The 25,418-nt window shown below is 42.2% G+C and overlaps 2 protein-coding genes across 4 annotated transcripts in view; one reads left to right on the top strand and one right to left on the bottom strand.

Moving 5' to 3' along the window:
* PSMB7 (proteasome 20S subunit beta 7) overlaps positions 1-18,621 on the top strand; it is a 30,285-nt gene extending 11,664 nt beyond the window's left edge. Inside the window, exons 7-8 of the mRNA XM_048513369.1 lie at positions 15,624-15,775; positions 18,399-18,621. Coding sequence (XP_048369326.1) covers positions 15,624-15,775; positions 18,399-18,510 — 264 coding nt within the window. The 3' untranslated portion in view covers positions 18,511-18,621. The remainder of the gene's footprint in view (positions 1-15,623; positions 15,776-18,398) is intronic.
* A 640-nt stretch (positions 18,622-19,261) lies between these two features.
* Positions 19,262-25,418, bottom strand: part of NEK6 (NIMA related kinase 6) — an 80,199-nt gene continuing 74,042 nt past the window's right edge. For all 3 annotated transcript variants that reach the window (XM_048513368.1, XM_048513365.1, XM_048513366.1), the window contains exons 9-10: positions 24,792-24,905; positions 19,262-21,039 (exon numbers count right to left, since the gene is read on the bottom strand). In XM_048513368.1, coding sequence (XP_048369325.1) covers positions 20,929-21,039; positions 24,792-24,905 — 225 coding nt within the window. In that variant the 3' untranslated portion in view covers positions 19,262-20,928. The remainder of the gene's footprint in view (positions 21,040-24,791; positions 24,906-25,418) is intronic.

The raw sequence follows: 25,418 nt of genomic DNA, 5'->3' as shown, positions 1-25,418 counted from the left end.
TAAATAATTTAAAAATAATGTTAGGAAAAGGCGGCATATACACTATGTACAAGCACTGAGGTTTGTCCATGCTTCGGATTCCTCACGTAGCTCATCTAACTTGATTGATTTGCAGCACAATAGCCTTGACAGCCATAGGTATACTATATGTACATTTGTGGGGGGCCCATGTAATTGCCCCCAATTACGAACTGTTCCACGTTAAAGGCAACTATCCTATTACTCCAGTGAGCAAAGCATTCAGCCTTCTTCCAGCTTAAGTGACTGTGCCCCTAACAGAAGCCAGTTAGACTAGAACAGTTTCCTCTGGCCCAAGGTAGAATACATGCCTTTAGGTTTCTATTTTTTTCCTATACAACTGGATTATCCTTGTGCATATCTTAAAGCAGCAGTTTGAACTTACTGTAATGTCAAGTGTACTCTGAGTAATAGTCCAGAATCTGCCCTCCCACATCTCATAGGGGGACAAACTCCCTGAAGTCAAGGAGAGCACTACCTTCTTTGCAGGCTAGAGACAAACAGGGTCTTGTCTGACATGCTGGACTTCAGAAGTGTTCTGGAAGTAATTAATTTGGGTGTCAGGTTGGAGATGAGCCCTGCCTGCTGCTGATTTCATTTGTGGATTCCTGATCACCACATAACATTCTGATGAAATGGACCATTAGCCATTAAGATCAGAATCCCATGCAAATTTGCTCAGAGTTTCAGTGAGTTGGATTTAAACAACAGCAGTTCACACAATTTTTCAAGGTGATTCTCAGACTTTGTCCTAATCATTCTCCTCCAAACCCTTTGATCTTTCCTCAAAGATAAACAAGACAAAACCATCATTCTGGTACCTTGCTGCCATACCACCTCCCTCTTAATTCAGAAGAAGTTAATCTTCCTCCAATAGAAGCCAGTTTGGAAGGGGAGATAGACAAGCAAGTATATATAAGTGTATAGAGAAGGGAAGTGGGGAAACTAATTCACTGGCGTCATTTATTAGAAGAACAAAATAAAAAGGGGCTGCCCCAGCGTTAGCAGAATTCCCTATATTGCGCTGGTGGTGTTTGGATTTGCACTTTACTCTATCCTAGGGTTCTGTTTGGTTGCATATACTGCAACAAATCCTTTGGAAGGGCATCGTATAACCCAACTATTTATATGTCTTGGGGAAATCCAAGGGAAGGTTTGTCCCTCTAGTTGGTTGATCAATTCCTTTTCTTTTGTCCAGGGAGGCAGTTGCAAGGGTGGGAAAAAATGTTATGACACTGGCTTTAGTTTTTTTATCTTAAATGTAAGGGGAAACTGACTTGTACTTTTTTCTCTTATACAAACTAGAATATATTTTAGCTGAATGTTCTCTAGTGTGAATCTTCCAAGACTTAGTCACATAAAAGCATTTTAAAAATTGCTTTTTGGAAGGGCTGAATTCTATTTGGCAAATCTCTAGATACCAAAGTGTAATGTGTGGAATTTGTCAACTGCTGTTGCAGTGGAAAGAACTTTAAAATCCTCCAGATCCATGTTGTTAGAATGGGTAGAAAATTGCTGTTTTTTTTTCCAGTTAAGATGAATGCTGTTCCTTTTTGCACTAATTGTCAGAATAACTTGATAGAGCTCTGAAAGGGTAATGGTATACTGCAAGACCATCACATCACAGAGAAATGATTCAAAGGCAAACCGTCCTGCACCCTCTGGTATCAACTTGCAAATTAGCATCTGGAATCTAATTAAATGAGCTTAATGAAAGTAGCAGCTGAATACTGCTGGAAAAGACAATCAGCCTTTCCCCCCTCTAATATATATTCTGTACTACTGAAGCTGTTCACCAAAAGCATCGTGTGAGCACAGTTAAAGGCATTAGCATTTATTTGAAGGCTAGGAACTGGGTTTTTTTTTCTTCATTCTGTTACGCTTTTGGCATGCACTGGCGTCCCTAGAGAACCGTGCCACAACACATAATGCACAATATTTATAAATCAGTGACAGGCAATAATAGCAACTTGAAAAATTTCTTTTGCTGGAATTTCAAGTTGAGAGCTGCCAAAAGCTGAGAGGATCAAACCTGCTCTGGCAGCTGCTGTGCCCTACAGTGAGAATAGCAGACTTTGAAGATGTTCGACTTAAAGAAACGAAGACTGCAGGCTTAGCCAATTTTTGCAGGTTTCTCAAGCCCTGGCTTTCTGCTGTTTGAAGATGAGTTGTTCAAGCTTCCACCACTGCCTGAGGCAGCTTCACACCAGCAGGCCTATTTTCCCCCCTCGTAGACTTTGTGTGCCTTGAGTTTTTGGTTAGCACATGTGTTGTCAGAGTGCCAAGCGTGACATCCCTTTCACAGGCTGCAGTGCAGAGACATGATCTCTATCCAGTCTCCTCTAGATAGATCCTGGCCTCTAGAGGAGCAGTTATAGATTGCCAAGTTGGCAACAGCTTTTGCCCTAAAGCACTATAGGTGCCTTAAAACAGGAGGCTGAACATGCGAATTCTGTGAGATGGGTACAGTTGTTCATATGCTCCCCTATAAACTTGTCTGAAGTAGTGTGAGAAAGCAGCATGCCTAGTGCTTAAGTTCTTGGAGCAAAGCAATTTTCTGCTTTCAGGGGAATTCATTACCTAATGTAGGGCAGAGAAGTCCCTACGTGTCATGGGACTTGGCACATTTTCCACTCTCACACCAGACCAGTGTCTATGATTTGATATTGGTTCATAAAAATTTGATTCCAGTTTGTCAAACACCTCTGCTTAAAATCACTCTCTGCCTGTACTCAAGGAAAGAGTGGTGTCATGATATCATTATCTATTACTCCAGCACCCTTGGTCATCTCAGTCCTTTCTTTGAGTGGCTGTTTATTTAAGGCTATAAACAAAGACACACACAGTGGCTTACATGAGTGAAAATAGTGAAGTGATTGTTTCTGATTTTATTTGGTTAGTTTTATGAATCATCAAAGAATTCCATTAAAAGTGGTAAATAGCTTGAGGGGATGTGCAATAGTATAGTACAGGGGTGGCCAACCTATGGCAGGGGCTGATAGGAATTGTAGTCTATGAACATCTGGGGTGTCATAGGTTGGCCACCCCTGGTATAGTATAACCTGATCTCATCAGTCCTTGGAAGCTAAGCAAGGTCAGTATTTGGATGGAAGATCATCAAGGAAGGCTGCAGAAGAAGGCAATGGCAAATCACCTCTGGTTAATCACGTGCTTTGACAACTCTGTGGGATTGCCATAAATTGGCTTGAACTTTACACACGTATAAGTAGTCACAGCATTAGACCTATGGCCATTGTAAATTCCCTGAACAGGCAAAACAGGAAGTGGTTACTAATATAATAAACTTCTACAGAATGCAACACAGAAACTAGAGTACAGTATACCATCAGAATGAAAAATTCGCTATTAGTAAACACCTGGAGAATAAAAATGGCTTCATCCAGTGGCAAAAACATAACAAAACTCAGCCACAGAAAGATTGTGGCAGGGAAAGAATCCCAGAATTGAGGCACAGTGAGAGCAGATACTGCTTTTGCAAGTGAGGGCCTTCTGAACAGGGCCTTTGAGGAAGCTCCAAATGACTGGCTGTGCCCAGTTAATCTGCATACTTCATGCTATAGTAAGGGACAAATACCGCCATGCTTAACAAACCTGGAAACCACATTGTGGGCAGGTAGGTTGATGACAACCAGTCTAGCTGTTCTCTAAAAATGCTCACACTCATTAAGACTTGGAAAATGTGGTGCATTAGCTGCTAGCAAGGTCACAGCGGTGGGCTACCATTGATGATGTCTGAAAGAGCAAACAGGAATGAGGCAGAGGAAGTGGCAGCAAGAAGACAGAGGGTAGGACCCTGCAGTTTGCCGCACTTCTTCGCATTGGCCTCTCAAGAGGCAGAGTGCAAGATTCATGGGAAGGTTTGGGGCCAGTCACCTAGGAAGGAGCTTCTGGGCCTTGCCCACCACCCACCCATCTTTTTGTGATCAAATGTTTGTAATGTTCCTGTGGACTTTGAATGTGAAGTCTAATGCTTCGGAGGAGTCCTTGTTTCCCACGATTCTAGGATTAGCTGTGCATTAGTTTGTCATACAAGTACTTGTTATCAGGAGTCATAGTTTAATAATCCCTATTGTTAGAAAATTAGAAGTTCTAAGCCTAGAACTACTTCCAATATATTAAATCAGGTGTTATGCAGTTAATGACCCCTGAAGAGACAAGCTCGATTACCCAAAGTTTTTGGATTACCCTGTCAAGGGAAACCTGCCCGGTACTTTAATTGTACTCTGTTCAGCTATCAGTGGAAATCTGGCTGTTCAGAGGAGCTTTGGAGTTGGGTGGAAAGCGACTGATTATCCTTTAGAGCTGCTGCTGACAGGGAAGTCTTGCTTTTATGTGTTGTGATTTCTTTCTGCTGTTTCGCGGTTGGCTAGTTTTTTTTTTCTTAAAATTGTCTTATCTGATCTGATTTTGGGGAGCTGTTTGGTTTTTGGAGTTGAAAAGTCGAATAGCGTAAACAGTTTGTGGCATTTGGAGCAGTAGAAGAGGGACGTAGGCATGAGGGATGACTGAGGCAGTGCTGAGCATTAAAAGCCTGGTTATTCAGCTTTTTGCTGACACCACCCTGCACACTTCCAAGCTGCTCCTGTCTCAGGAGAAGTGTTTGTTGCCAGATTCATTGACATCTAGTGGAGAGCTGTCGGCTCAAGTTTACTCAAGCAGTTGGTAACTCTTCAAGGTCCCAGGCAGACAGCAGCCTTCTCTGCTGTGTTTGACCTGGAATCCTTTTAGTTGGAGGCATCGAGGATTCAGCCTGGAACCTTCTGCACTGAGTTATGACTCCTTCCTCGAAACGAGTTCTTCTTGTGAAGGAACCAGTGCAGATGTGCAGCACGGGCTCTCTGCCAGCGGGGTATCATTATCCCTGCTGCAGAGCTCAAATCCTTGTCCTTGGTCTGTTGCCCGGCGATGTGTTTGTTTACTGGAATAATATGAATTAGAAAAAAAATTCTGGAGATTATTCCATCGCCATAAATAAAATATGATCTGATTTCTGTTTATTTTGACTTGGATTTTGTAAATAAAATACAAAGTTGCCCATCCATGCCCCAGTAGCAACACCATTTCAACTGAAATGCTAAATTAGCAAAATAAAATAAGTGTAGTTTAAATACCCAAAGCTATATGTTGACATTGTTTTTTTACTGCCACAATATTTATAAGAATGTAACGATAATATAGCGTGTATGCCCATTAAATTGTTTAAATTTAAGCGAAATCCTGAAAGCAATGAAAACTTGATACACTCGCTGTGTAGTCTTAGGTAGCATTCCTTTTAAGTCTATTGAAACCAGTTGTCTCTGAAGGGTATAACTCTGCTTAGGAGTCCACTGTAATTTTAATGCACCCAAAGAACTGGACATCATCTTGTTTAGCCAAATTTAACTTTTGTCCATGGAGATCAAGGTGACCCCTCAATCACTGGCATCACTTGTTATTTCCATATCAGATTGGTAATTACATTATTGTTTCCGCCTTGTGAGGGGAGACATCAAAATAAGTATGTTAGATGTGGTTCCAATTTGACCTATGTAGTCAGTCAGGTGAATTCACAACTTGATTTTTAAAATTTGCATTGTTATACTTATTTGTGTTATACTTATTTGTCTTCCCCCTTTGCCCAATTTACACATCAATAAGACATATTCTTTGTTCTTTAAATGCATGAATACTTTAATTGAAATTGCCAAGCTTACCTAATATTATATTGACAATTAATTGCTGTTAGTTTTATGAAACACCCATTCTTTAGAAATGAAACATGTTCTGTGAAGGGGGAAAAAAGCACTAGATAATTTTCTACCTCACTTCTGTTGTCTGTGGGTTTTGCGATCAGGCCTCCTAAACACAAGTTTTATGGGATAGGGCCCATGGGCTGAAAGGGACAATCCCCTTCTTAGGTAGATGTTACAATAGGATCCAGCCCTCAGCAGGATGGAACAGGTCAAGTGCTCTTTAGACGTTTATGGTGATGTTTTGAACATGTGGAATAGCTAGTTGATGGTATTCATTGTGGGTGTGAAACTGGGGCTTGGTTGGATTTGGTTCAGGAGACGAAGGCAAACGTCATTGTATGTGGTCAAGTATCTGCTTAGCAGTTGACAAAAGGAGAGTCAGTGTGGTGTGCTATTTTGTAAAAAAATTTTTTACAACTGCCCAAACTTTAATCTCGATCAGGCACAACAGTCTCATCAGTCTCATTTAGGCTGCTTGTGTGACTGACTGACACTCAGGAGCAGTGACAAGCTGCATATGAATGCCTGCTTCATTAGTGGGGCTGATCAAAATGCCCATGTCTCTGCCACAGGGGCTCAGGTGTGGGTGTCTTCTGGCTAATCCCCCCAGCTGACACTCTGGAGTTTTAATGACTCTGTAGCAAGGTGGCCGCTTGCTGGGAGGTTTGCCAGCAGACAATGGAGATCAAGGGAGATCATCAGCATTAAGTTGGAGAGCTGCCTGAGTAACTTGCATCCCCTTTGGCAGAACGCAGAGCTTAAGCAAATGCCTTAAAAATTAGGCTCCTTTGCAAAAATGAGTGCCCGGTGTTTGTATATCTGACAGTTAATGGCTGTGAATGAGCATTGCCGGTCTGCCCTTTAATATTGATGCTCTTGTTTCCATTGCATGGCCTGCACCATGGTCATCTTTCTAAATATATTCTTACTAGGGCACATCTGCTCTTATTTTTCCAGGTAGAGGTGTTTTCCCCTTTGTTGGATCCTTTCACATGCTTGACATGGTTTGGAGTATTAATTTGGCTTCCCTCCATTAGTGGGAACTGATCGAAATCTTTCTACTTCCGTGCAAAAATGCTGCTTAGAATTACTGTATACTGCAGAAATTAATGATAAAATGCTTTTAATAACTTAGATCTTTCAGTGATTGGTAATTTTTTTTCCCCAGCTATGTCCTCCGCAAGCTGGTTGCTTATGGGGTTATTTTAAGGATGTGATTTCTGGTCTGTTTTTGGCGAGCTTGTATAATCTGTTACTTTGTATAATCTAAAAGATCACAGAACCTGCCAATATATTTTGATTACACATTTTGGTTCATCCATTGTATGGCTGAATATGAATCTTTTGAGCATGTTCCAGAAGAAAGTAGTACTTAAAGCTTGTGTCTGGTATCCAGGGCAAAGCATATCCACAAGCAACTGATGTTCAGAGATCACTTTTCAATCTTAGATGAGATATGGAGAATAGATAATTGCTTCTGATGCATTTCTTAGGAGCCTGTGTTCAAATGCAAATTGTTTCAGTTTTCACCATAATGGGTTGATGTGGTAGAATTGCAGGGAATCCCCCCTCCCCCCTTCATTCTGATCTGTGTGGTCGTTCTGTAACAAGGTAGAGCTCTTTCTGGATCCTGTATGTTTTTTTGGTTGTGAATAGTGCAGACTGGCTCATACATCTGAGAGTTAGAACAAGGAAATATGCTGGATGGGTTTGAGGAATGTTTTGCATGGACTTTGAGGAGATATTTTACTAAAACTCCTCCTAAGAATTCTTTAACGACATAGTGTGTAGTGGGGGACACAAGTTCTTATGAACCTCTGGACACCTTTGCAATTCTGACACAGGATGGCTGGAACAAATATGAAATGGCTGTTGCAGGAGATAGAGCTGAACATGCAGAGGAAGCACAGGGGAGAAGAGGGGTAGTTAAAAAAATTACTTTAGGAAACCGGAATGAGAGGATAGAACAAACACTTTGGTGGCAATCACTGAACCAACAGTTCTTTACTCTGCACAGCATATTGGATCTCCAGTGGCCAGTCAGAAGCCTGGTCAGTCAAGAGCCCCAAATGGTCCCACAGTACCTGCAGGTGCCATGTTGGGGACCCCTGGTTCTCCCTTCACCCAAGACTGATTTTGTTTTCTGTAAGGAAAATATGAATATCCACACCTTAATACCCAATGGAAAGGTCAATGTTAGCAGCAGGTCCCTTGTTGCAATATGGTGCATACGTGTACAGACTGCCTGTTTCTCTTGGCTTGGCTGTTCCTGTCCACCTCAGCGTAGCTGAAATGAGAACAGACAATGAAGACCGGAATTAAGAAATTGGGGCCCTTAATGCCGATGCATTCAACTGGTCTGTTCTTCCCTGTCAAACAAATCTGGGGTATTTTGCTCTGAAAATCCAGGCAACATCACAAAAACACCAGTCATAAATTGTCTCTGGGAACTGGAGTGTGTCTTGTAGTGATTTGAAAGCCTCGAAGCAGCCTTCACACATCCCCTTTGTGATGTGAGGTTTTAGCCAGTGGAACGGTTTCTGCTGCTCCTGGGAAGGATGATATAGGAGAAGGTGACATTACAGAATTGTGGTTCTAGAATCATATGTTTTGTATCTTGGCAGGTAACTCAGCATAAATTGTTAATGTAAATTCAGGTTAGTAGGAGAGATTTTTTTTTAACTGAAAAAGATAAACTGCTGATTAATTCAGTATAGAACTCAATTACAAATTGAAAGGGCCACTGCGGGACTCCCAAACCCTAAAGACAACAGATGTTGAATTGATACTCTGGCATATTTCACACTGGTATGAAATATTAACATGGTTTATTGTACTTGTGGTGCAGAAAGTGAGAAGGGGGAGGCCAGGCGTACAGGCATATGTACTGCTAGATCGTGAAAATAGCACAGGTTCAGCCAGCTGCAGTGGAAGGCTTTAAGATATGGATATTTCACTGATAACGGAAACAACAAAGCTCCAGTAAGCTTACATTTCTTCTCTTTTGTTAACAACACAAATCATGCAATGCTGAATCCTTTGAAATGCTTGAAGGCAAGGAAGACACAAACTGAGTCTTGGCTTGCTTCATATCCTGGCAAATTTCAGGCGCAATGAAAATGTCTCTGTGTACCTTGCAGTTCCAGTCATAGTTTGCTTCTTCCTTGGGAATAGCATTGCTTGAGGCAGCAGTGCCTCCAAACCTTCCTTGAGAAAGAGGAAATATGCTGGATGGGTTTGAGGAATGAGTTGGAAAGAGTTGGAGTACATGGCTATATCAGGCTTGCTTATGTTCTCTGTCTTTAGCATGTAGAGAAATTGGCTTCAGTTGGTTTCTTTTAGGGTTGTGAGGCCAAAATCTAGGAAGGGAAATGCATCATATGTATACTGCCTGGAAGGGATACAAATTCCAATAAACTAGAAGGAGAAGGGATACAAATTCCAATAAACTAGTAGTTTCTTGGGAGATACAATAAACAGGCCTGGAGCTTGTTGTAACATCCTCAGCTAGATTCCATATGCAGGTAATAAGATTAGATAACAGACAAGTTTGAAGGTTTGCTAGGCCACATTTTATTTGTTTGCTTGTACTTATTTCCTGCCTGTCACTGAGGTCCCTGGGCTTTGATGATGAGAAGCATCTATAGAAGTTCCAGTACAGATGTTTATTGTCATGGTGCCACATTTCATTACTGGATCCTTTAAGATGGTAGAGTTTAATGCTGGACTTAAATACCAGCCAGTTGTGCTAACCCATTTTCCAGAAAGGGAGCTTTCAGTAGAAGCTGCTAACGCTTTTACCTTTCATTCTGGAAATAATAGGAAGATTTGTGTAGCAACTTACTCTTCTGTCCACATAAGCTTACGCTTCTTTCTCATGACAGTCTCTCCCCTGCCATGAACTTTAACAGATTAATCCTGAGTGGATAGGACACCTGCTTTTCTTACCTCTTACCAACTGCAGGTGTGAAGCAAAAATGCATATGGTATCTGGTCCATAAGTAGGGATGTTCCATCTTCATTTTTTGTGTAGCCATGGTTAGGAATTTTGGCTGTTTTATGGAGTTGCAAGAGATACAATTTGGTGACGGGGACAGCCTGATTTTGCTGTTGTGAAATCTTACGTGGTAAGACTTATTATTAGTTTTGGAGTGAACAGAGAGGAGTCAATGCAAGTACGTCAAGGCCATCTTTCAGAGATACATATTCTCTTCCCTGGCTCCAGAGTTGCCTGTGTCCAAGTGGGGCTAGGGGTGCTTCTGGAATGACAGCTTATCTCAAGTCTATAGATATCAGCTCCCCTAGAGAAAATGGCAATTCCAGAGGGTAGATACCATCTCCAGTTGTCCAGGAATTTCCTGACCTAGAGTTAGCAGCTCTACCTGGCTCAGAAACAAAAAAAACTCTGTTGAATTTAGAATACTCTGAGTACTGAATAGCCTGTTTAGTGAAAGAAGGTGTGGCATATTTGCATTATTCTCACACTGACCTTAGCACCGTCCCTATTTGGGACAAGATCAGTCTGTGTAAGCGTACTATTCTTCTCATTCAGTCTCTGAAGACAGCCCTCACAGTCTCAGAAATGTGTTGCTTGATCACTATTGTTCATGAATAATGAGTGAATGAGAAGAATAGTACGCTTACACAGACTGATCTTGTCCCAAATAGGGACAGTGCTGATAACTCTTTCAGACATTCTTAACATTTCCTGAGCGATCATTCAAAATGAAGTAGCGGCAAAGCAAAAATCTAGCCACCTTTAATCTGTTTGAACTTCGGGCTTCAAAATAGTTTCTGATGTACATTCATTCCCATCCCAACTGTATGAAGTGTGAAGCAGTGGAATGAAAGGTGCCTTTGTTTGTATTCCCTATCGATTCCAAAAATGGTGTTTGTTTCCCAGGCACATGCTAGATGCTGTGGCTGATTTCCAGCCTTTCTTCTCCGGGAATCCCCCCCTTCCCCCCCACCCCGCACAAATTGGAGGGGGCAGACCAAAAAGATGGACCATGAAACAGTCAAACTCTTTGATTTGGAGGGACTGCCAAGGGTCAGCTCCCTTCCAGAGCTTCCCAGTAGATTTAGTTTTGTTTCCTGTTATGTATTGATTTTGATGAAATTTATCCCAGAAGACAGGTGTATCCACATTTCTACACAATCAAGTCTGCCGATTACTCTTCCAAGGTCTAATTAGCCTTTTGTAAGCCCTGGTATCCTTCATGCCTGGTCCCAAACTCCCAATACTTCTGTATAGATTTTTACTATGGTACTAGTGTCTCTCCTCCCTGCAGTGTCTGAGATACTCAAAGTAATGTATACATTTTGCTTTTTGGGTACAAAAACGGTGTTGTACACATTGGTACACATTGGAACTGCAAAGAAGAGCTGGATTTTTTTAACAAGATGTGGCTATTTACAAGCAAGTCAGATAACTGCTTTCAATCGCATAGGGGCTACTTTGAGGTACTTAGCTTTGCTTCCAATGGCTCATAATAACTGTTCATAGACTTAACCCACTATGGTGTCATGGTTGAACTAGGATTAGGGACATCCAGGTTTGAATCCCTACTCTGCCATGGAAGTTTGCCGGGTGATTTTGGATCAATGATATACTTGCAGCTAAACCAGCGCTGCCCAGGATAAAATGGAAGAGAATAATGTAAGCTGCATAGGGTTTCCATTGGTGAGAGAGGCTAGATATAAATGAAGTTAATAAATAAAAATACATGGAAATTAATGTTTAGGTTCCCACCCAGTTTTTAATAGGATAGCATACCCCAAACACTCATACTATTGCCTGAGACATCCAGAGACATTGGGGAAGTGGTTCTACCTTGAAAACTTTTTTATAAGAAGTTGTTGAACATTTGATACATCCTTGACCGACCTCTTCCCTTGCAGAATGCTAGAAATTACATTTGGGTGCTCTGTTCTCCCTGGTCTGCAAATCTGTTAAGTGACTGGAGCTCTCCGGAAGACTAATGTAGAAAAGTTCTGTACCAGGGGAGGGCTATTTGGGACTCTTGCCAGTGCAGTTGGAGAGAGGTAATCTATCAGTTTTGGAGTGTCTACAAAATGCAATTCTCCAGATAACGGGTTTAAAGTAAAGATTTAATACCGTCTCTATCTACTGTGATGTTGCTGTGACAGTTTAAAACTCGTTCTCTAAATCTCAGTAGACTTTATAGCCAGCAGTGGGCCAATATAGAGTTTAATGGCATTACAACACATAAATCATCTTTTAAAGATGCTACCAGTAGCTCCAAAATTAAATGCAGACAATCTCCTCCGTTATAAATAATTTATCAAACACCATTTCGGATGAGCCTCCATGCCGAGTTATTTATTTTAGCCTTTACTGTTCAATTCCTCAGACGCGTTTTGAAAGATCCATTACTGGTCAGTTTAATGAACTTGGGGGTCTGCCGTGCCCCCCTCCAGCAGTTTGGCACAGCTGTGGTGACCATTACGTGGCTGGCCTGAACCTCTTTGTGCCTTTTACAAGTGCTGCCCATTTGTCATGTGGCGATAAATGGAGGAGCACATTGGAGTCCTGGGACACATTGTGTGATGTAGCAATGGAGGAAGCTGAGTGGTCTATAAAGGGCTGCTTGTCACAGCTGACTTGTATTACAGTACATCACTCTTACAGTAATCTCATTTAAGAAGCAACCGTGGGCCCCAGAGAATGATATTCCCAGTTAGCTTGGTCTTTGCAACCATAAAGGAAGAAGCGCTCCTTTTAGATACTCAGAACTTTTAGAGGGTTTTTTTTTAAGATTAATTATTACACTGCGTCATTTGTGCCACCATCGTTAAAACTGTGACTGTCAGCACTTTCATTATAAGCCTCTCTTTTCTGACTCTAAAAAACTCACTTGGTTGGAGCTGGCATTTGGGGCTTGTATGCAGGACCAATTTTTACCGAACCTGGTTTCTCAGTGTCATTACGACCATCGTTTTGAGCAATAGTGATATTGTAGTTCCACGTGACTGCTTCTTTGATAGGAATGTGGTTTTAAATAAAGTTCTTAAAAAACGTTGCCTGGGCTTGATGTGGGAAATCTTCCTATATTTTAATTATATGGGACCTTGGTAAACGTGACAGTTTATCAGTACCTTAAACAGTTTAAAAAACTGCCCAAATACTGTGGAGAATTCTTTGAAATTGAGCAACTTTCAAAGAAAGAAAACACCCTGTGCTGGTAGTCCAAATGGTCATGTTTCTCCCCCCCCCCCCTCGTTTCAGATTGTGTATCTGTTTTGCTTGCTTTTCCACTGAATTTCTACTTGCTGCGTTGCTTTTAAAATCTAGATTTAGCAGACTTTCCCTTAGAATATTCCTTGACGTTGCTGTATTCAGTGAAAATTGTTCTAGAATAAAGCATGGAAGAGTTGTGTAGCACTGGCACTGCAGTCATTCACAGGGTGACCCCAGGCCAAAGCTTAATCTGAGTGTGTTTTTTGAAAAAAACTTGTGGCTGAGTGCAAACGTTGTATGGAGGATCACTAGAGAATGCTGAACATGTGTTAGGAAGAGGCGCAGTTGCACTTCAGGGGCCTCTTCAGCAATACTCATGCAGCTGCTGCTTAAATCTGAGAACCCCTTGGGATCAGAATGAAAACACGCCCTGCAGTCCTTATTCTCCTGTGGCAAAGCCTGAGGCTGCGTCTGGAAGATTTATAGACGATGGGCGGAGTTGCTTTTTGCCTCTGGCTATTAGCAGAACACTGTGCTGGAAGGAGCCTTGGCATGGGCAGCTCTGTAGGGTTAGGTAGTCTAAAGGTGGATTGTTGTTCTGGAGAGGCAGAAGTGGTCTTTGAAGAACAAGAATGGACAGTTTTCCACACAGGGGAAGCAAGCAAGATGGCGCCATCAATCAGATTCTTCCAGTGAGATACTTTAATTATTAATACAAAATTATTCTAAGGAGGCTTTGGGGGGTGGGAAGGAAACTGCAAATTTAGATTTAGTAAGAAACTTGTAAGTAGTTCATTATTGAAGGGCAGTTGCAATTTTAAGCATCTTTTAATTGGACAAGCTGTAAAGACAAGCCCTTTTGCCACTGGCAAAACATCTTCTGCAATTTAGCCTTTTCCTGGCACAGTTGAGCGGTATAATGGAACCCAATTGTGGTATAGTTGTGCCTAGGAAGTCACATGAACTGTGTGTTTCTGCATTTCCATGGTGGTGTTCTTTTATCAGCCACCATGTTTCACAGATTCTTCTGAAAACACTGAAATCATAATTTGAAAGCATTCCCCAATGTAGGACAAGGAAATACTTGTCCCCCAAAAAGTTACTCAAATACAAATTTCCTTTCTTCTGTGGGTCTGTAGAGGGTGCTAATGTAATGGGAATCTCTTCTGTTTCCTGTTGTTTACAGTAGAGGGTAGCACTTTATTAAGGGTATTTCTTGATTCACAGAATTGGGCACCAAATGCACCTGTTCTGTACTGGAAAATCATCTATTAAAAGGATGACTGTGCAGGCTGTTCAGAGGAGAGGTTCTTGTATAACATTTACAGAGCGAGCTGTGGGCTACCTGCACAGGATGAAGCAATTTGAACACTGTTCTGATGGGATTTTTTAGAAGCCAGGTACCTGTTCCAATTTGTGCTTGGTCCATATTTTGTTAGCTTTCATAAACTTATTTTTCTGAGTAAAATATCCCCCCCTCCTTCAATATATCAGTAGATATCTATGATAGGACTTCATACTTAGCAGGGATCTTTACTGAAATCTGTATCTGGACAAAAAGCGGGTGGTGGTGATGGATTCTTACAGGAGGAAGTGGAATCCTGTAAAAAATTTTACCACTTTCAGTGGATTTTGATTTGTTTGACCTCCGAGTAACCTCAATCCTGCAAAACTTTGAAGATTTTTTTTTTAATTCTTTGACTTTTTAGGTCCTTACTGCAGTCTTGTTAAACTTTGACTGATGTGTGCAAGTTTATGACTTTTGAAGTCCTGACTGTGGTCCTTTGTACCTCTGACCAATTTTCATGTTTTTTTAATTTTTAAAAAAATATTTAGCCCCTCTTTGTGATCCTATGAAACTCTCAGCAATTTTTAAGATTTTTGTGTTTTTCCTACTTTTTGGTAACTTACTGCTTTGTGAATACCTTGTGTTAAAAATAGAGCTGGACACAGTTGCATCCTCCTAGAGGATGGGGCGGTATAAAAGTTTAATAAATAAAAAAAAATAAAAAAAATGTGCAGCAACATGGCCTGCGTGCCTTTCACTGGGCAACAGAGTGACACAGAGCTGTTCACAGCTTTGTGCTGAAGTTGCTTATCTGCAGAATTGTTGCCTTATGGAGAAGACAGGGTACATTTGATGTTCAGGCTTATTGGTGATAGTGGCTGTGTTGAATACCAACCAGTAATGGTTTTATCTGGAGAAGGGGGGGAGGGTAACTTGAAAGTGTGAATCTTTACTCAAGTACAAGGCACAGCAGAAAAATACATGGCTGGGTTCAGATCTGAACCATTCCTGTTGTGGGTTAGTCCTGCTGAGCTGTTCAGGCACACATGTAATTCAGAATGGTAATGGTGGTGTGCATACACATGTATGTGTGCATGTTTGCACTGGTATACTAACAGGAATCGCAGTTCTGTCTCACTCCCTCCAAAGAGTTACAGCCATAATAATTCCCACCTGTTTGAATGGAGCAACAGCTCAGACAGTTTCAATAGAAGATTCCCTCAGCCTTTCCCCCATTTGGCTTTTATGTTTTGCTGAAGGTGTGAAATACACGAGAGCTTGTGTGTGATGAACCACCCAGCATAACTGCTTGGAAATGTGGGAGAACTGAGCCACTGATATTTTCTTGGAATTTTTCTCCCAGGAAGAGGCAGCCAAGCAGCTTGTGAGGAGTGCCATTGCAGCTGGGATATACAACGATCTGGGATCAGGCAGCAATATCGATCTCTGTGTCATAAGCAAGAACAAGCTGGATTTCCTCCGTCCTTTTGACATGCCCAACAAAAAGGGAGAAAGGTGAGTTTCTTGCACAGCCATTGATGATAGACTCCTTGAGTGCCTTAAGACTCCACTTGGTTTTCAGAAGCTTAATGCAGATGAGGTGTGTGGGGATTGCATCTATAGACTGCAAACGTTTGTAACTGGAAGTACTTCAGAAAATGTTATCCTGATTGGAGTTGATGGTACAAACTGTCCCAGCGTAGACCATTAATAGGCTCTTTTTTGAAAAACAAATTAACAAAAGAATTGCTCCTGCAGCACTTGTCAATCTGAGAGGTCTGCTAGTTTCAAAAGCTGGATGAGTTCATTGTGATAGGAACAGAGGGCATTGAGAGAGGCATTCACAAGGGGGCAACAGAGCCAGCGTTTCCTGAAGGAGAACAGCTGGATGGCTGCGTCAGTTAAAATAGTCTGGATTGAAGAGGTGGCTCTTCATGTGCTTGAAGCAAATGCTTTCTCTCTGTTGGCTGGAAATTTTGGAATTGTACCTTTCCTTCGTTCAGGAAGTTGTTGCACATTTGTTTGGTGTTAGGGAAGAGTGTACAATATCATAGTGTTGTGTAATAACAACTGGGGTTTACATTGATGAACATTACCCTTCTTGTGTATATGCGTGTTTGTGTTCGATTCATAGTTGTTGTCCACATGTATGGTTCGCATGTTTAATGTTTTAAATATTTTCATTAAAAGGAGTTTTTAATCCTGTATTAGAGCCAGACAGGGGTATTGTTTGCTATTGATGTTACACTGATAAACCCCAGGTCTCTGATGAGAGAAGCAGAAGCATTTGGATTTATACCTGGCCTTTTCCTACAAACTCCTCACCTTTATGTCTCCACAACAGACACCTTGTGATGTTGGTGGGACTGAGAGAGTTCTTGAGAGAACTGAGACTAGCCCAAGGCACCCAGCAGGCTTCCCGAGGAGAACTGGGGAATCAACCCCAGTTCTCCTCCACTCTTAACCACTAAAATCGCAACAGTTCTCATTCTGTTATTAAACAGGGCACATGAAAATAGTGGCTTCTGTGGTGGTGAAGTGTAAGATCTACTAGTAAACTCCAGTTGTTATTTTCATAAATAGTCCTGTTTCTTGATCATGTCAGATCCTCTGGCTGGCTGGAAATCCATTGACATGTATAACCGATAGGTTTTGCAGTCTGTACTTTCACCCCATGTGCAAGATGCAGTTGAGTAACCATGGAACTTGCTATTAAAAGCAAGATAAGAAAGGTCTTCTGTAAATAGTATTCTGTTCCTTATTCTTAGGTAGTGCTTAACTCTTCTGGGTAAGGTCAGCTGAGGTTTGCTTTCAGAGCCTCCCACAAGCAATTCACTCTGCCATGGCATCAATGGGTGGGGTGGGGGTGGGGGTTGATAAGCCGTCACTGGGCTGTGGGAGGTGTTATTTGAGGTATGTAACAGGCTGGAGCGATGCTGTGTTTAAAATGAAACCTCAGTCGGATGTACAGCAGCCGATCGACGCCTGGCAAATTTGACACGATTTATTTCAGCATAAAATTTTAAGGAATACAATGGAATAAATTTGTTATGGTTTTTATATTGTTTGGTCTTTAAGGGGCTATTTTTAATTTTTTTGCTGCATCTGACTAATACAACTGTGGATTTAGAACTCTTACCAGGTACCCTTTTAAATAGAAGAAGGGTTTATTTTTATACTACACTCTTCTGCCTAAGCAGGGACCCAAAGCACCTTTCATTTCCTTCTCCTCCATTGTGTATCATCACAACAATCCTTTGAGGTAGATTAGGCTTGAATGAAAGGCCCAATGTCATTTAGCAAGCCTCTGTGGCAGTGGGGATTCAAACCTGAGGCCCCGAGATCTTGGTCTCATGCTTGAACCACTCTGATGTTCTTTGTAACATTGTTGCGATGCACCCTTGTCAAACTACATGTGACTTCAGGAGCCACCATATCTGATGCAATTCCAGATCAGTAGACCTAGGGAATAGGGGTCAGGCAAGGATAACTTTTCTACAGGCATAGGAATCCCCAAGTTTGCAGGAAAATCACAAACACTAAAAAAGGGGCAGTATAGACCACATCTAGTATGAATTCTGGTGGCAAAGAAACTAGGCAGATGACTAGTTGACATTAACCAGGTGCAACTGTAGAGGTGTTGCTACTGCTTTTCCCTTTCCCCATACTCCCATTCCTATGCAAGACAAAAAGAAGCTGTGAAAAGGATTGGGTTTCTTTTGCAGAAATACAAAAGGAAATCGGGACTGAGGGAAGATGGACACTGCCCTGTCACCTAGCAGGGAAAGGGTGGCTGAACTATTGGTTGCCACTACTGTTCTCCCTTTCTTCTGACCTTGCTTCACCACTTCCTCCTCCTAGCTGCCAAGAAAGGGGGGGGGAGGTTGCTGGAGCTAGCAGGTCCTCAACCACAGTTGTGTTAGGGCAGGGAGGGAATTCTCCCACTGTTTTCATTAAGATGATGCAAGACATGAACAGTTGTCTGAACTAGACAAGCTGGGGATTTAACTGTATTTCATACACATGTATTTCAGTTCCCGTATGAAGTGTGAATCAAGCATCTCCTGTTTCTCTTTACACAATGGTGATGAAGGTTTTCTAGGTAGCTTTACCCAATGATGGTTTCTTCTTCCAACAGGCAAGGGAGATACAAGTGTGACAGAGGAACCACAGGTATTCTCACTGAAAAAGTTACTCTGCTGGACCTTGAAGTGGTGGATGAAACAGTACAAACAATGGACACATCCTGATTTACTGACAACTTTCAGGGCCTTGGAGTGGGCTAGGTGTATTGCTTTTATATTGAAACACCTTTCTGTATGCTGGTCTTTTCAGAATTAATAAACGTCAATGGGGAACTAGTTGGGAAATATTTATTCACGCCACACATTTCAAGTGCCCCCTTTCATTGTTGTTCAGACATGTCTGCATAAGATACTTGAAAGTATTCAGCTGGCACTGAAAAGTGGCCTCAATGTTCCACACACCCAATGAGAGTGAGCACTGCAGGAAAATGCTACAAAATGTCAGGGGCACAACTGGTACACTTGTTCACAACACTCCAGTATGTGGAGGGCCTCCAACAATCAGGCACAGAGCTTTCCTTCTGGAAGGCCTTTCCAAAAAGGCTTTTTTGGAAGGGGGAAGCTGGTGCCTGGAGCACATTTCTAATCAAGAGGGGCATGTTAGAAAACAGTGATGAGGGGATGCTGGTATCATCCCCTCAGCTTACCTTGGGCTTAGAGGAGACTTGAGGCTGAAGTCTTGTAGCTTGCTTGTTCCAAAAGTGTTTGATTTTTGTTCTATTACAACTGTTCCCGTGTTTAGCATCCAGTGCTGCCCCCCCAACCCCCCCACCCCAAAAAAAACCCAGGAATATTCAGGCTGAATGCTGGCTTTAAGTTAGTCCTATTTGTAGGAAACCACTGACTAGTTAAAACCTTTAAACCCAAAGACATGCAGTTCATCAACTGCATGCCTCAACACTGGGTGCTGCTTTTCTTTTTAACAAAGAAAACTGTTTATTAAGTCATTTAAGTCTTATTTAAAATGCACAGTTGCAAAATTTTCTTTGGAAATAACATTTACTTAAGCACTAAAAGATCTTAAGTAGCAAGAAAGAGACCAGAGTTAACAGACTAATATGTAATTTGAAACTCTCAACAGCCAAAGACTTATTCAGTGTTGCACATCAAAAAACAAAACAAAAAACCCATCAACCTCTTTGCTTGCTTTTAAAGAAAAAAAATATTCTCCTCAGTTTGTAAGCAGCTCAGCACAGAATTACAGGTAGAGCTGAACATTTCTTGGTTCTTCGAAGAGATCAATAGACTGGACTTCTCTGTGGGCTTGTAATGCATGCAACTTCACAGCAATTAAATAGATTGATATTAGCATCTTGTAGGATTACTTCAAAATTGTTTAGCAGTTGGCATTGCCCTTTTCCTTATAAAAGCGGAAAGTCAGCTGTAGAAACTCACTGAAAAGTACGTTTAGCCATTTATCTCTATGCAAAGTAGGATTTACTTTGAGAATTTAGCATAGAGGCCACACTCCAGTCCTTGAACTCTGATGTCACACTTCTAAATATTGTATTCTAGAAATTCTAGAGTTTAGCCCTATTCCTACTAGGCACTTCTACAAAATGAAATCTTTTTACGGATAGTAATTTGGCTGATTTAAAAATGTGTGAGAAAAAATTTCCTTAACAAATTTCCTTCAAATCAGGTTGTTTAAAATATTCACATTTATAAACGAGTTTTCACAGTAAATAAGTGTGATATTATTTCTTGCTCAATGTCATACCCCTCCATTATGTTTGAAAACACTGCTTTAAAGTAGCTGGTGGCTGAAGTTACAGTGATTTTAGAAAAAGGTATCCCACCCTCAACGTTTGCTTACAGTAACACTGGTCTTAATGTAAGAATGGCTATTGAGATTCTCACAAATTCTGTGCCAGTACAGGCAAGGAAAGTTTCAAAAAAGCTTTGGTGTGGGGCAGCCTCTGGAGTCATCCTCGGCTGCAGTCACATTGACAAATAAAAATGCATTGCATAACAACCATTTTAACATTTCAGTTTAAAAAAAACCTTCAAAGGTGTTTCCTTTTCTCCATGTTCTATTTTTGCAAAAGGAAGTATGAAAACTCCAGGCAGATACTTTTAAAAAATAAATGAACTAGAAACTGAATTTGCTATTAACCATTTGCAAAAAGAGGCAAAGTAGCAGTTATACAAAATTACGCAAATTCTACTGAAATTCTTACATTAGTATAAAATGATTTTCACCAAAGGAATTATTTCAATATTTCACATTAGTTGAAATACAAGGGGTGTGTCAAATGCACAGTGAGAAACCCTTGCTCTTAGTCTAGCCTAGATTACACACAACAGTTTTAAGAAAGGATCTTAAGTTATCTACGTCTGTAACATGTTATTGGCTTTAAAAAGAACACACACTTGCAGCAGCCTCTCACAGTCTTCACTGAGAACGTATCCACTCTGTGAGAACCCCTGCAAGTGGCCTGCAGAAATCATGAAGCGTCTTTCAATGAAGGCTCGACTCTCCTGCTTGACTTTGGTGAGGCACCTCTTGGTATCGTTCTGAGACAGAAGGTTCAAGTAAGACTAAGCTGGGCTGGCTTTCTGTGGAGCACATCTGCTGACTCTTCAAGTGCTGGAGGTCCAAACGTGCATCTGTTTTGCTAGCTGATGCACATAACCAATGTCAGGCCTTTGATCAGGATCTGGGTATATGCACATGCTGACCAGTTCCCGCAACTGCAAGGAGAAAGGCACGTAAGACACACTGCCAGGGTGAAAATGACAGATTTCCAGCCTCCAAAGCTCCCAAAGTTAGAACTTACCATTCTGTGAATAATGCATCCTCTGGCCTAATGTAAACATTTCTGCTGGTGCGTATCCAGTGTTTTATCTACGCAGCATTTGTACCCCCGCAACAACTGCTTGCTTGCTTGCTTGTTTATTTATTTATTTATTTATTGTTTCGTTTTCTATACCGCCCTTTTCCCAGAGGACTCAGGGTGGTGTACAACATAAAACCGACTACAACCAAACAGGGAGCATGATTAATCAATTACAAATATACAGGCTCCATCCATTTAAAATATTGCTAAATCCCTTTAAAAACAGCAGATTAATACGAAGAACAACAGTTTACAATAAAAAGACGTCCAGCGAAACCCAGATTTAAAATCCTTCTCGGAAAGGGGGAGAACGGCAGTCCCCTTGACACAAGGGACCTTGGTGGAATATTGAGCGAGGGGGCACCTCATTCAGCGGCTGGTCTGCTGCAACCAACTCTGCTGCAACCAACCAGCGACCGCCTCCAAACAATGCTGTAGAGCTGCAGGGGCGGCGACCGCTCCCCCCTCCATCAACAGAGATTCCTAATTTGCTAAAGTTTCATGTAAAGCAGGCAAAATTTCAGTTTACAGAATAAATTGTGTAGAAGATGCCAGTCAGTTTTTACCCACCAGGCATACATTGGAAGCTAACTTTATGTACATACAAAGTAGTTGATCAGCACATAAGTGTGCTACCCCATTGCCACCCCACAGAACCTTGCAATAGAGGCTACAGAAATAAGCCAGAGACATCTGGCTCGTACAAGGTGGCAAGGCACAAGGTCTACAGAGCCAGGCTATGGCAGCAGAGGTTAGAACAATCCTTTTAAGAGCTTCCTGTACCAAACTTGCTTTGGGGCGATTAGCCAGTTGAGAGAGCTGCGACCTTCTTGTTCATGCCACTTTTGCTTGCATAATAAAGTACAGAAGTGCTGCAACTCCCACCACCCGAGCCTTTTCATTTTGTACTTGAAAGACTGGAGCTTTTAATTACACAGCCCCTGGAAGCAGCTTACACACCCTAAGGCACCAAGAGAAACAGCCACGAGCCTCTGATCTTCTCCCATCCTCCCAGTAGCAACCGAACCAATTATTTAATGGTAATTAAAAGCATGACCATCCTGCAATCAAAAGCAAGGAGGGCAGTTCCCCGCCTGCAGCTGGGTTGATTTTATATGGGTGCAGGGCACCACCTTTGCTTTGCCGCAGCCAGTCATAAGTATGGATAGAGACACTGATCAGCTGCCTTGATGTAACTCCACTAGGGAGAGAGAAAGCACTGGCCTAGAAGGTCTGAGGCACACCTCTCTTTCTGGCTCATTCCGCTTTTAGTCAGACTGCACGACAGAAAGCAGCTTCTTGTGAGGTGGGCTGCTTGCACTGTTGCTCCCTCGCATGCTTCACCTCCCTCCCTCACAGGGTTACCACTTGTGTGATAGCAGGAGTACCCTTGCCCCCCAAAATCCAAGGCCTAATTATTCCTGCCTCTCACCTAATTAATTCAAGTTGTGCAGGGCAAAACAACCTGCAAAAGGATGTCAAGTCCACTCCCAAAATGGCTTCTCCAGGAGTCATACTATATAGGGTTGTGAAATGACAACTAGATGCCTGAGGTATGCTAGCCTCAAGCATGCAGGGTCATTGCTTTTTCCATGTAGTTTCATGCAAGAGCAGCAGCAGCTCGTCCTGTGCTCTGATCCTGAGCTAGTGACCTGCTCTTTTGCATCCTGTTGCACGTAAACACACCATCTGGAAGGGAGTTCTCTGGGACCTGCCACTTCGGAGCTCTCCACCATCCTTCTCACCCTGAATTGCATCACTAGACTGCACACAATCTTTAGCACTGCCAGAGGGAGGCAAACCGACAGTAATTGGAGAGACAGGAAACACATCTGTCAACTCACACTAATTCCTGCTGCCAGAAGGCAGATCCCGAAGAGCTGCAACAGCAGCTTGGCAAAGCGGAATGTTCTCACCGAGATTCATTTGGCCACAGAAGCTTCTGGGAAGAAAGATTCACTTTCCAAACCAATTTAACTGCGCTTTGTAAGCCTACATGTGACCGTAAAAAGACCCAAGTTGTGTGGGTGGGTTAAGGTATCAGGCCTTCCGTATATCAAAAATCAAATGGCAGCCTACTGAGGAGGATAGGGGTACTTGTGAGCCTGTGTGACGCAGCAGAAGTGACCAGCACTGCAGCACAAGCATCCCAGTACAAAAAAAGGGATTTATGCTGGGGATCTGCTTATAGGAGGAACCAGTTCCAAGTCTGCCTCTATATACATATTCATTTAGAACAGTTCTACGCCTTTCGATTACTGGGATCCAATGATGGTGATGACCACAAATTCAGCACAACATAACAAAATTCTAAGAAAAACAGAATGAAAACAACCAGCAGAAGAACTTAAAAAAATGAAATCCAAAAGAGGCCAGCATCTCTGAAGATGCCCTAAAGAGCTGCTTTACAAAACCTTCAAAACTGCAAAAGGATGCAATCTTTTCACTTCCTCTGGGAGGCCATTTCAGAACATTGAAGAAGTCACAGGGAAGAAAAATGTGTGCCGAACCTACTCTTATGGGGGTCCAGTGACCAAAAGGTAATGCTGTGCTCACATGTAACAGTAAGGGTAGGATTATTTGAAACAGAACTTCAGCATTGGGGGGCGGGGGGCGGCATGTGGCTTGGTGCCAGAAAAAAGCAAGCAGATTTGGTGAGAGGCTGCCTGGAGGCTTTGCGCAAGCCAGGCTGCCCTTGAGCAGGCCCAAAACATTTCCCAAGAGACAAATGCCTATTGGCTTCACCCCATGTGAAGGGTCTAAGTGCATCTCAGGGGCCTGCACTATTCATTCTGCAGAGGAAGTCTGCATATGTTGTGAATTCAGAGGCTGTTCGTTTGGCTATGAGATGAGGGTGGAGGATAGGGAGTGGAGTATAAATGCAGGGTTTCTCTCCAGGGCTCTTACACATCTATCCTCATTTGAGTTTTCAGACACAAGCTGTAATGTTCCCACTTGTTCCAAGTTCCCATCAGATCTCATCCTACTTCTGTGGAAATCAGAATGGTACACAAAAGGGACATCGCTAAAACAGTATAAAAGGAGCTGGTAGGCACGTGACAAGTGGGTTTTCCTGCTCAGACTTGCTTCTAATTCTAAAAAGTTCTATTCTTGATAGGTAGCAGGAGAGAATGCAGAGCCCAGGTTACTCTCTGACCCAAATGCAGCCAACACAGGGAGCCGTCTTGAAAGCAAAATTCAGCCATAAACAGCTGGCAGGAAAGACAAAGGCTGGACTTCAGCAGAGGCTGAATAGGGGCAGCCATGTTGGATTGCATATATAAGCTGTCATGTAAACCAAGCCTTAAAAGCATCCAGCCTGTTCCATTGTCTCAGTATTGCTCTTCATCTATTACCACACCCCACTCTGCCCACTGCTTTAGAAGGGGCATATTTCCTCGCTGCACGTCTTGAAAGTGTTGCTTATAAACATCCATTTATTCCCCACTTTCAAAACAGTGTTGAGCAAGCAGCCATGATTTTTTTTAGGGCAGCTGCCTGTAGGAGGCCTCACTGTCAACCATCTGGGTATCAGCTGTCCCTTCCTGAGACTCCCATAGAGTATGTTCAGCTGCTCTGCAAGTTGCTGTTTTGGGAGTGACTCACCTTTTCAGAATAATGTTCAGCTGGAAGAGGTGGGTAATCGCACTGCTCTATCTTTTGGCAGAGAGAAAACAAGTTCATTTTATCACCGTAGAAGGGACTCTGAAGAGCTGCCATCTGGAATGAAAAAAAAAACCCACTGGAAGATGAGCAATGGCAGAACATCAGTTTAAGTATGCTCTACAGAAGTGCCAAACAGCATTGCAGACAGTAGTGGGTTTTGCGGGCTGTGTGGCCGTGGTCTGGTGGATCTTGTTCCTAACGTTTTGCCTGCATCTCTGTAAGATGCCTCTGAAGATGCCAGCCACAGATGCAGGCGAAACGTTAGGAACAAGATCCACCAGACCACGGCCACACAGCCCGCAAAACCCACTACAATTAGTTGAATCTGGTTGTGAAAGCCTTCGACAAAGCACTGCAGACATTTTCTGGACAACAGCTCAGGTGGTGATGGGTAAAAGGCACAGGCAGAGGCTTGCAATCCTCTGTGCAACCACCAAGTCATTTCTGACCCATGGAGATGACGACAATTCTCCCACACAGACTTTTCAAAGAACTGTTTAGGCTTTTTTTTCGCTCATGAACCCAGCAACTATCAGTGTAGCTGACTTTGTCCATATAAACATCAAC

Source organism: Sphaerodactylus townsendi, linkage group LG12 (genome assembly GCF_021028975.2).
Source record: "Sphaerodactylus townsendi isolate TG3544 linkage group LG12, MPM_Stown_v2.3, whole genome shotgun sequence".
NCBI lineage: Eukaryota > Metazoa > Chordata > Lepidosauria > Squamata > Sphaerodactylidae > Sphaerodactylus > Sphaerodactylus townsendi.
This window is presented reverse-complemented; position numbering and strand designations above follow the sequence as displayed.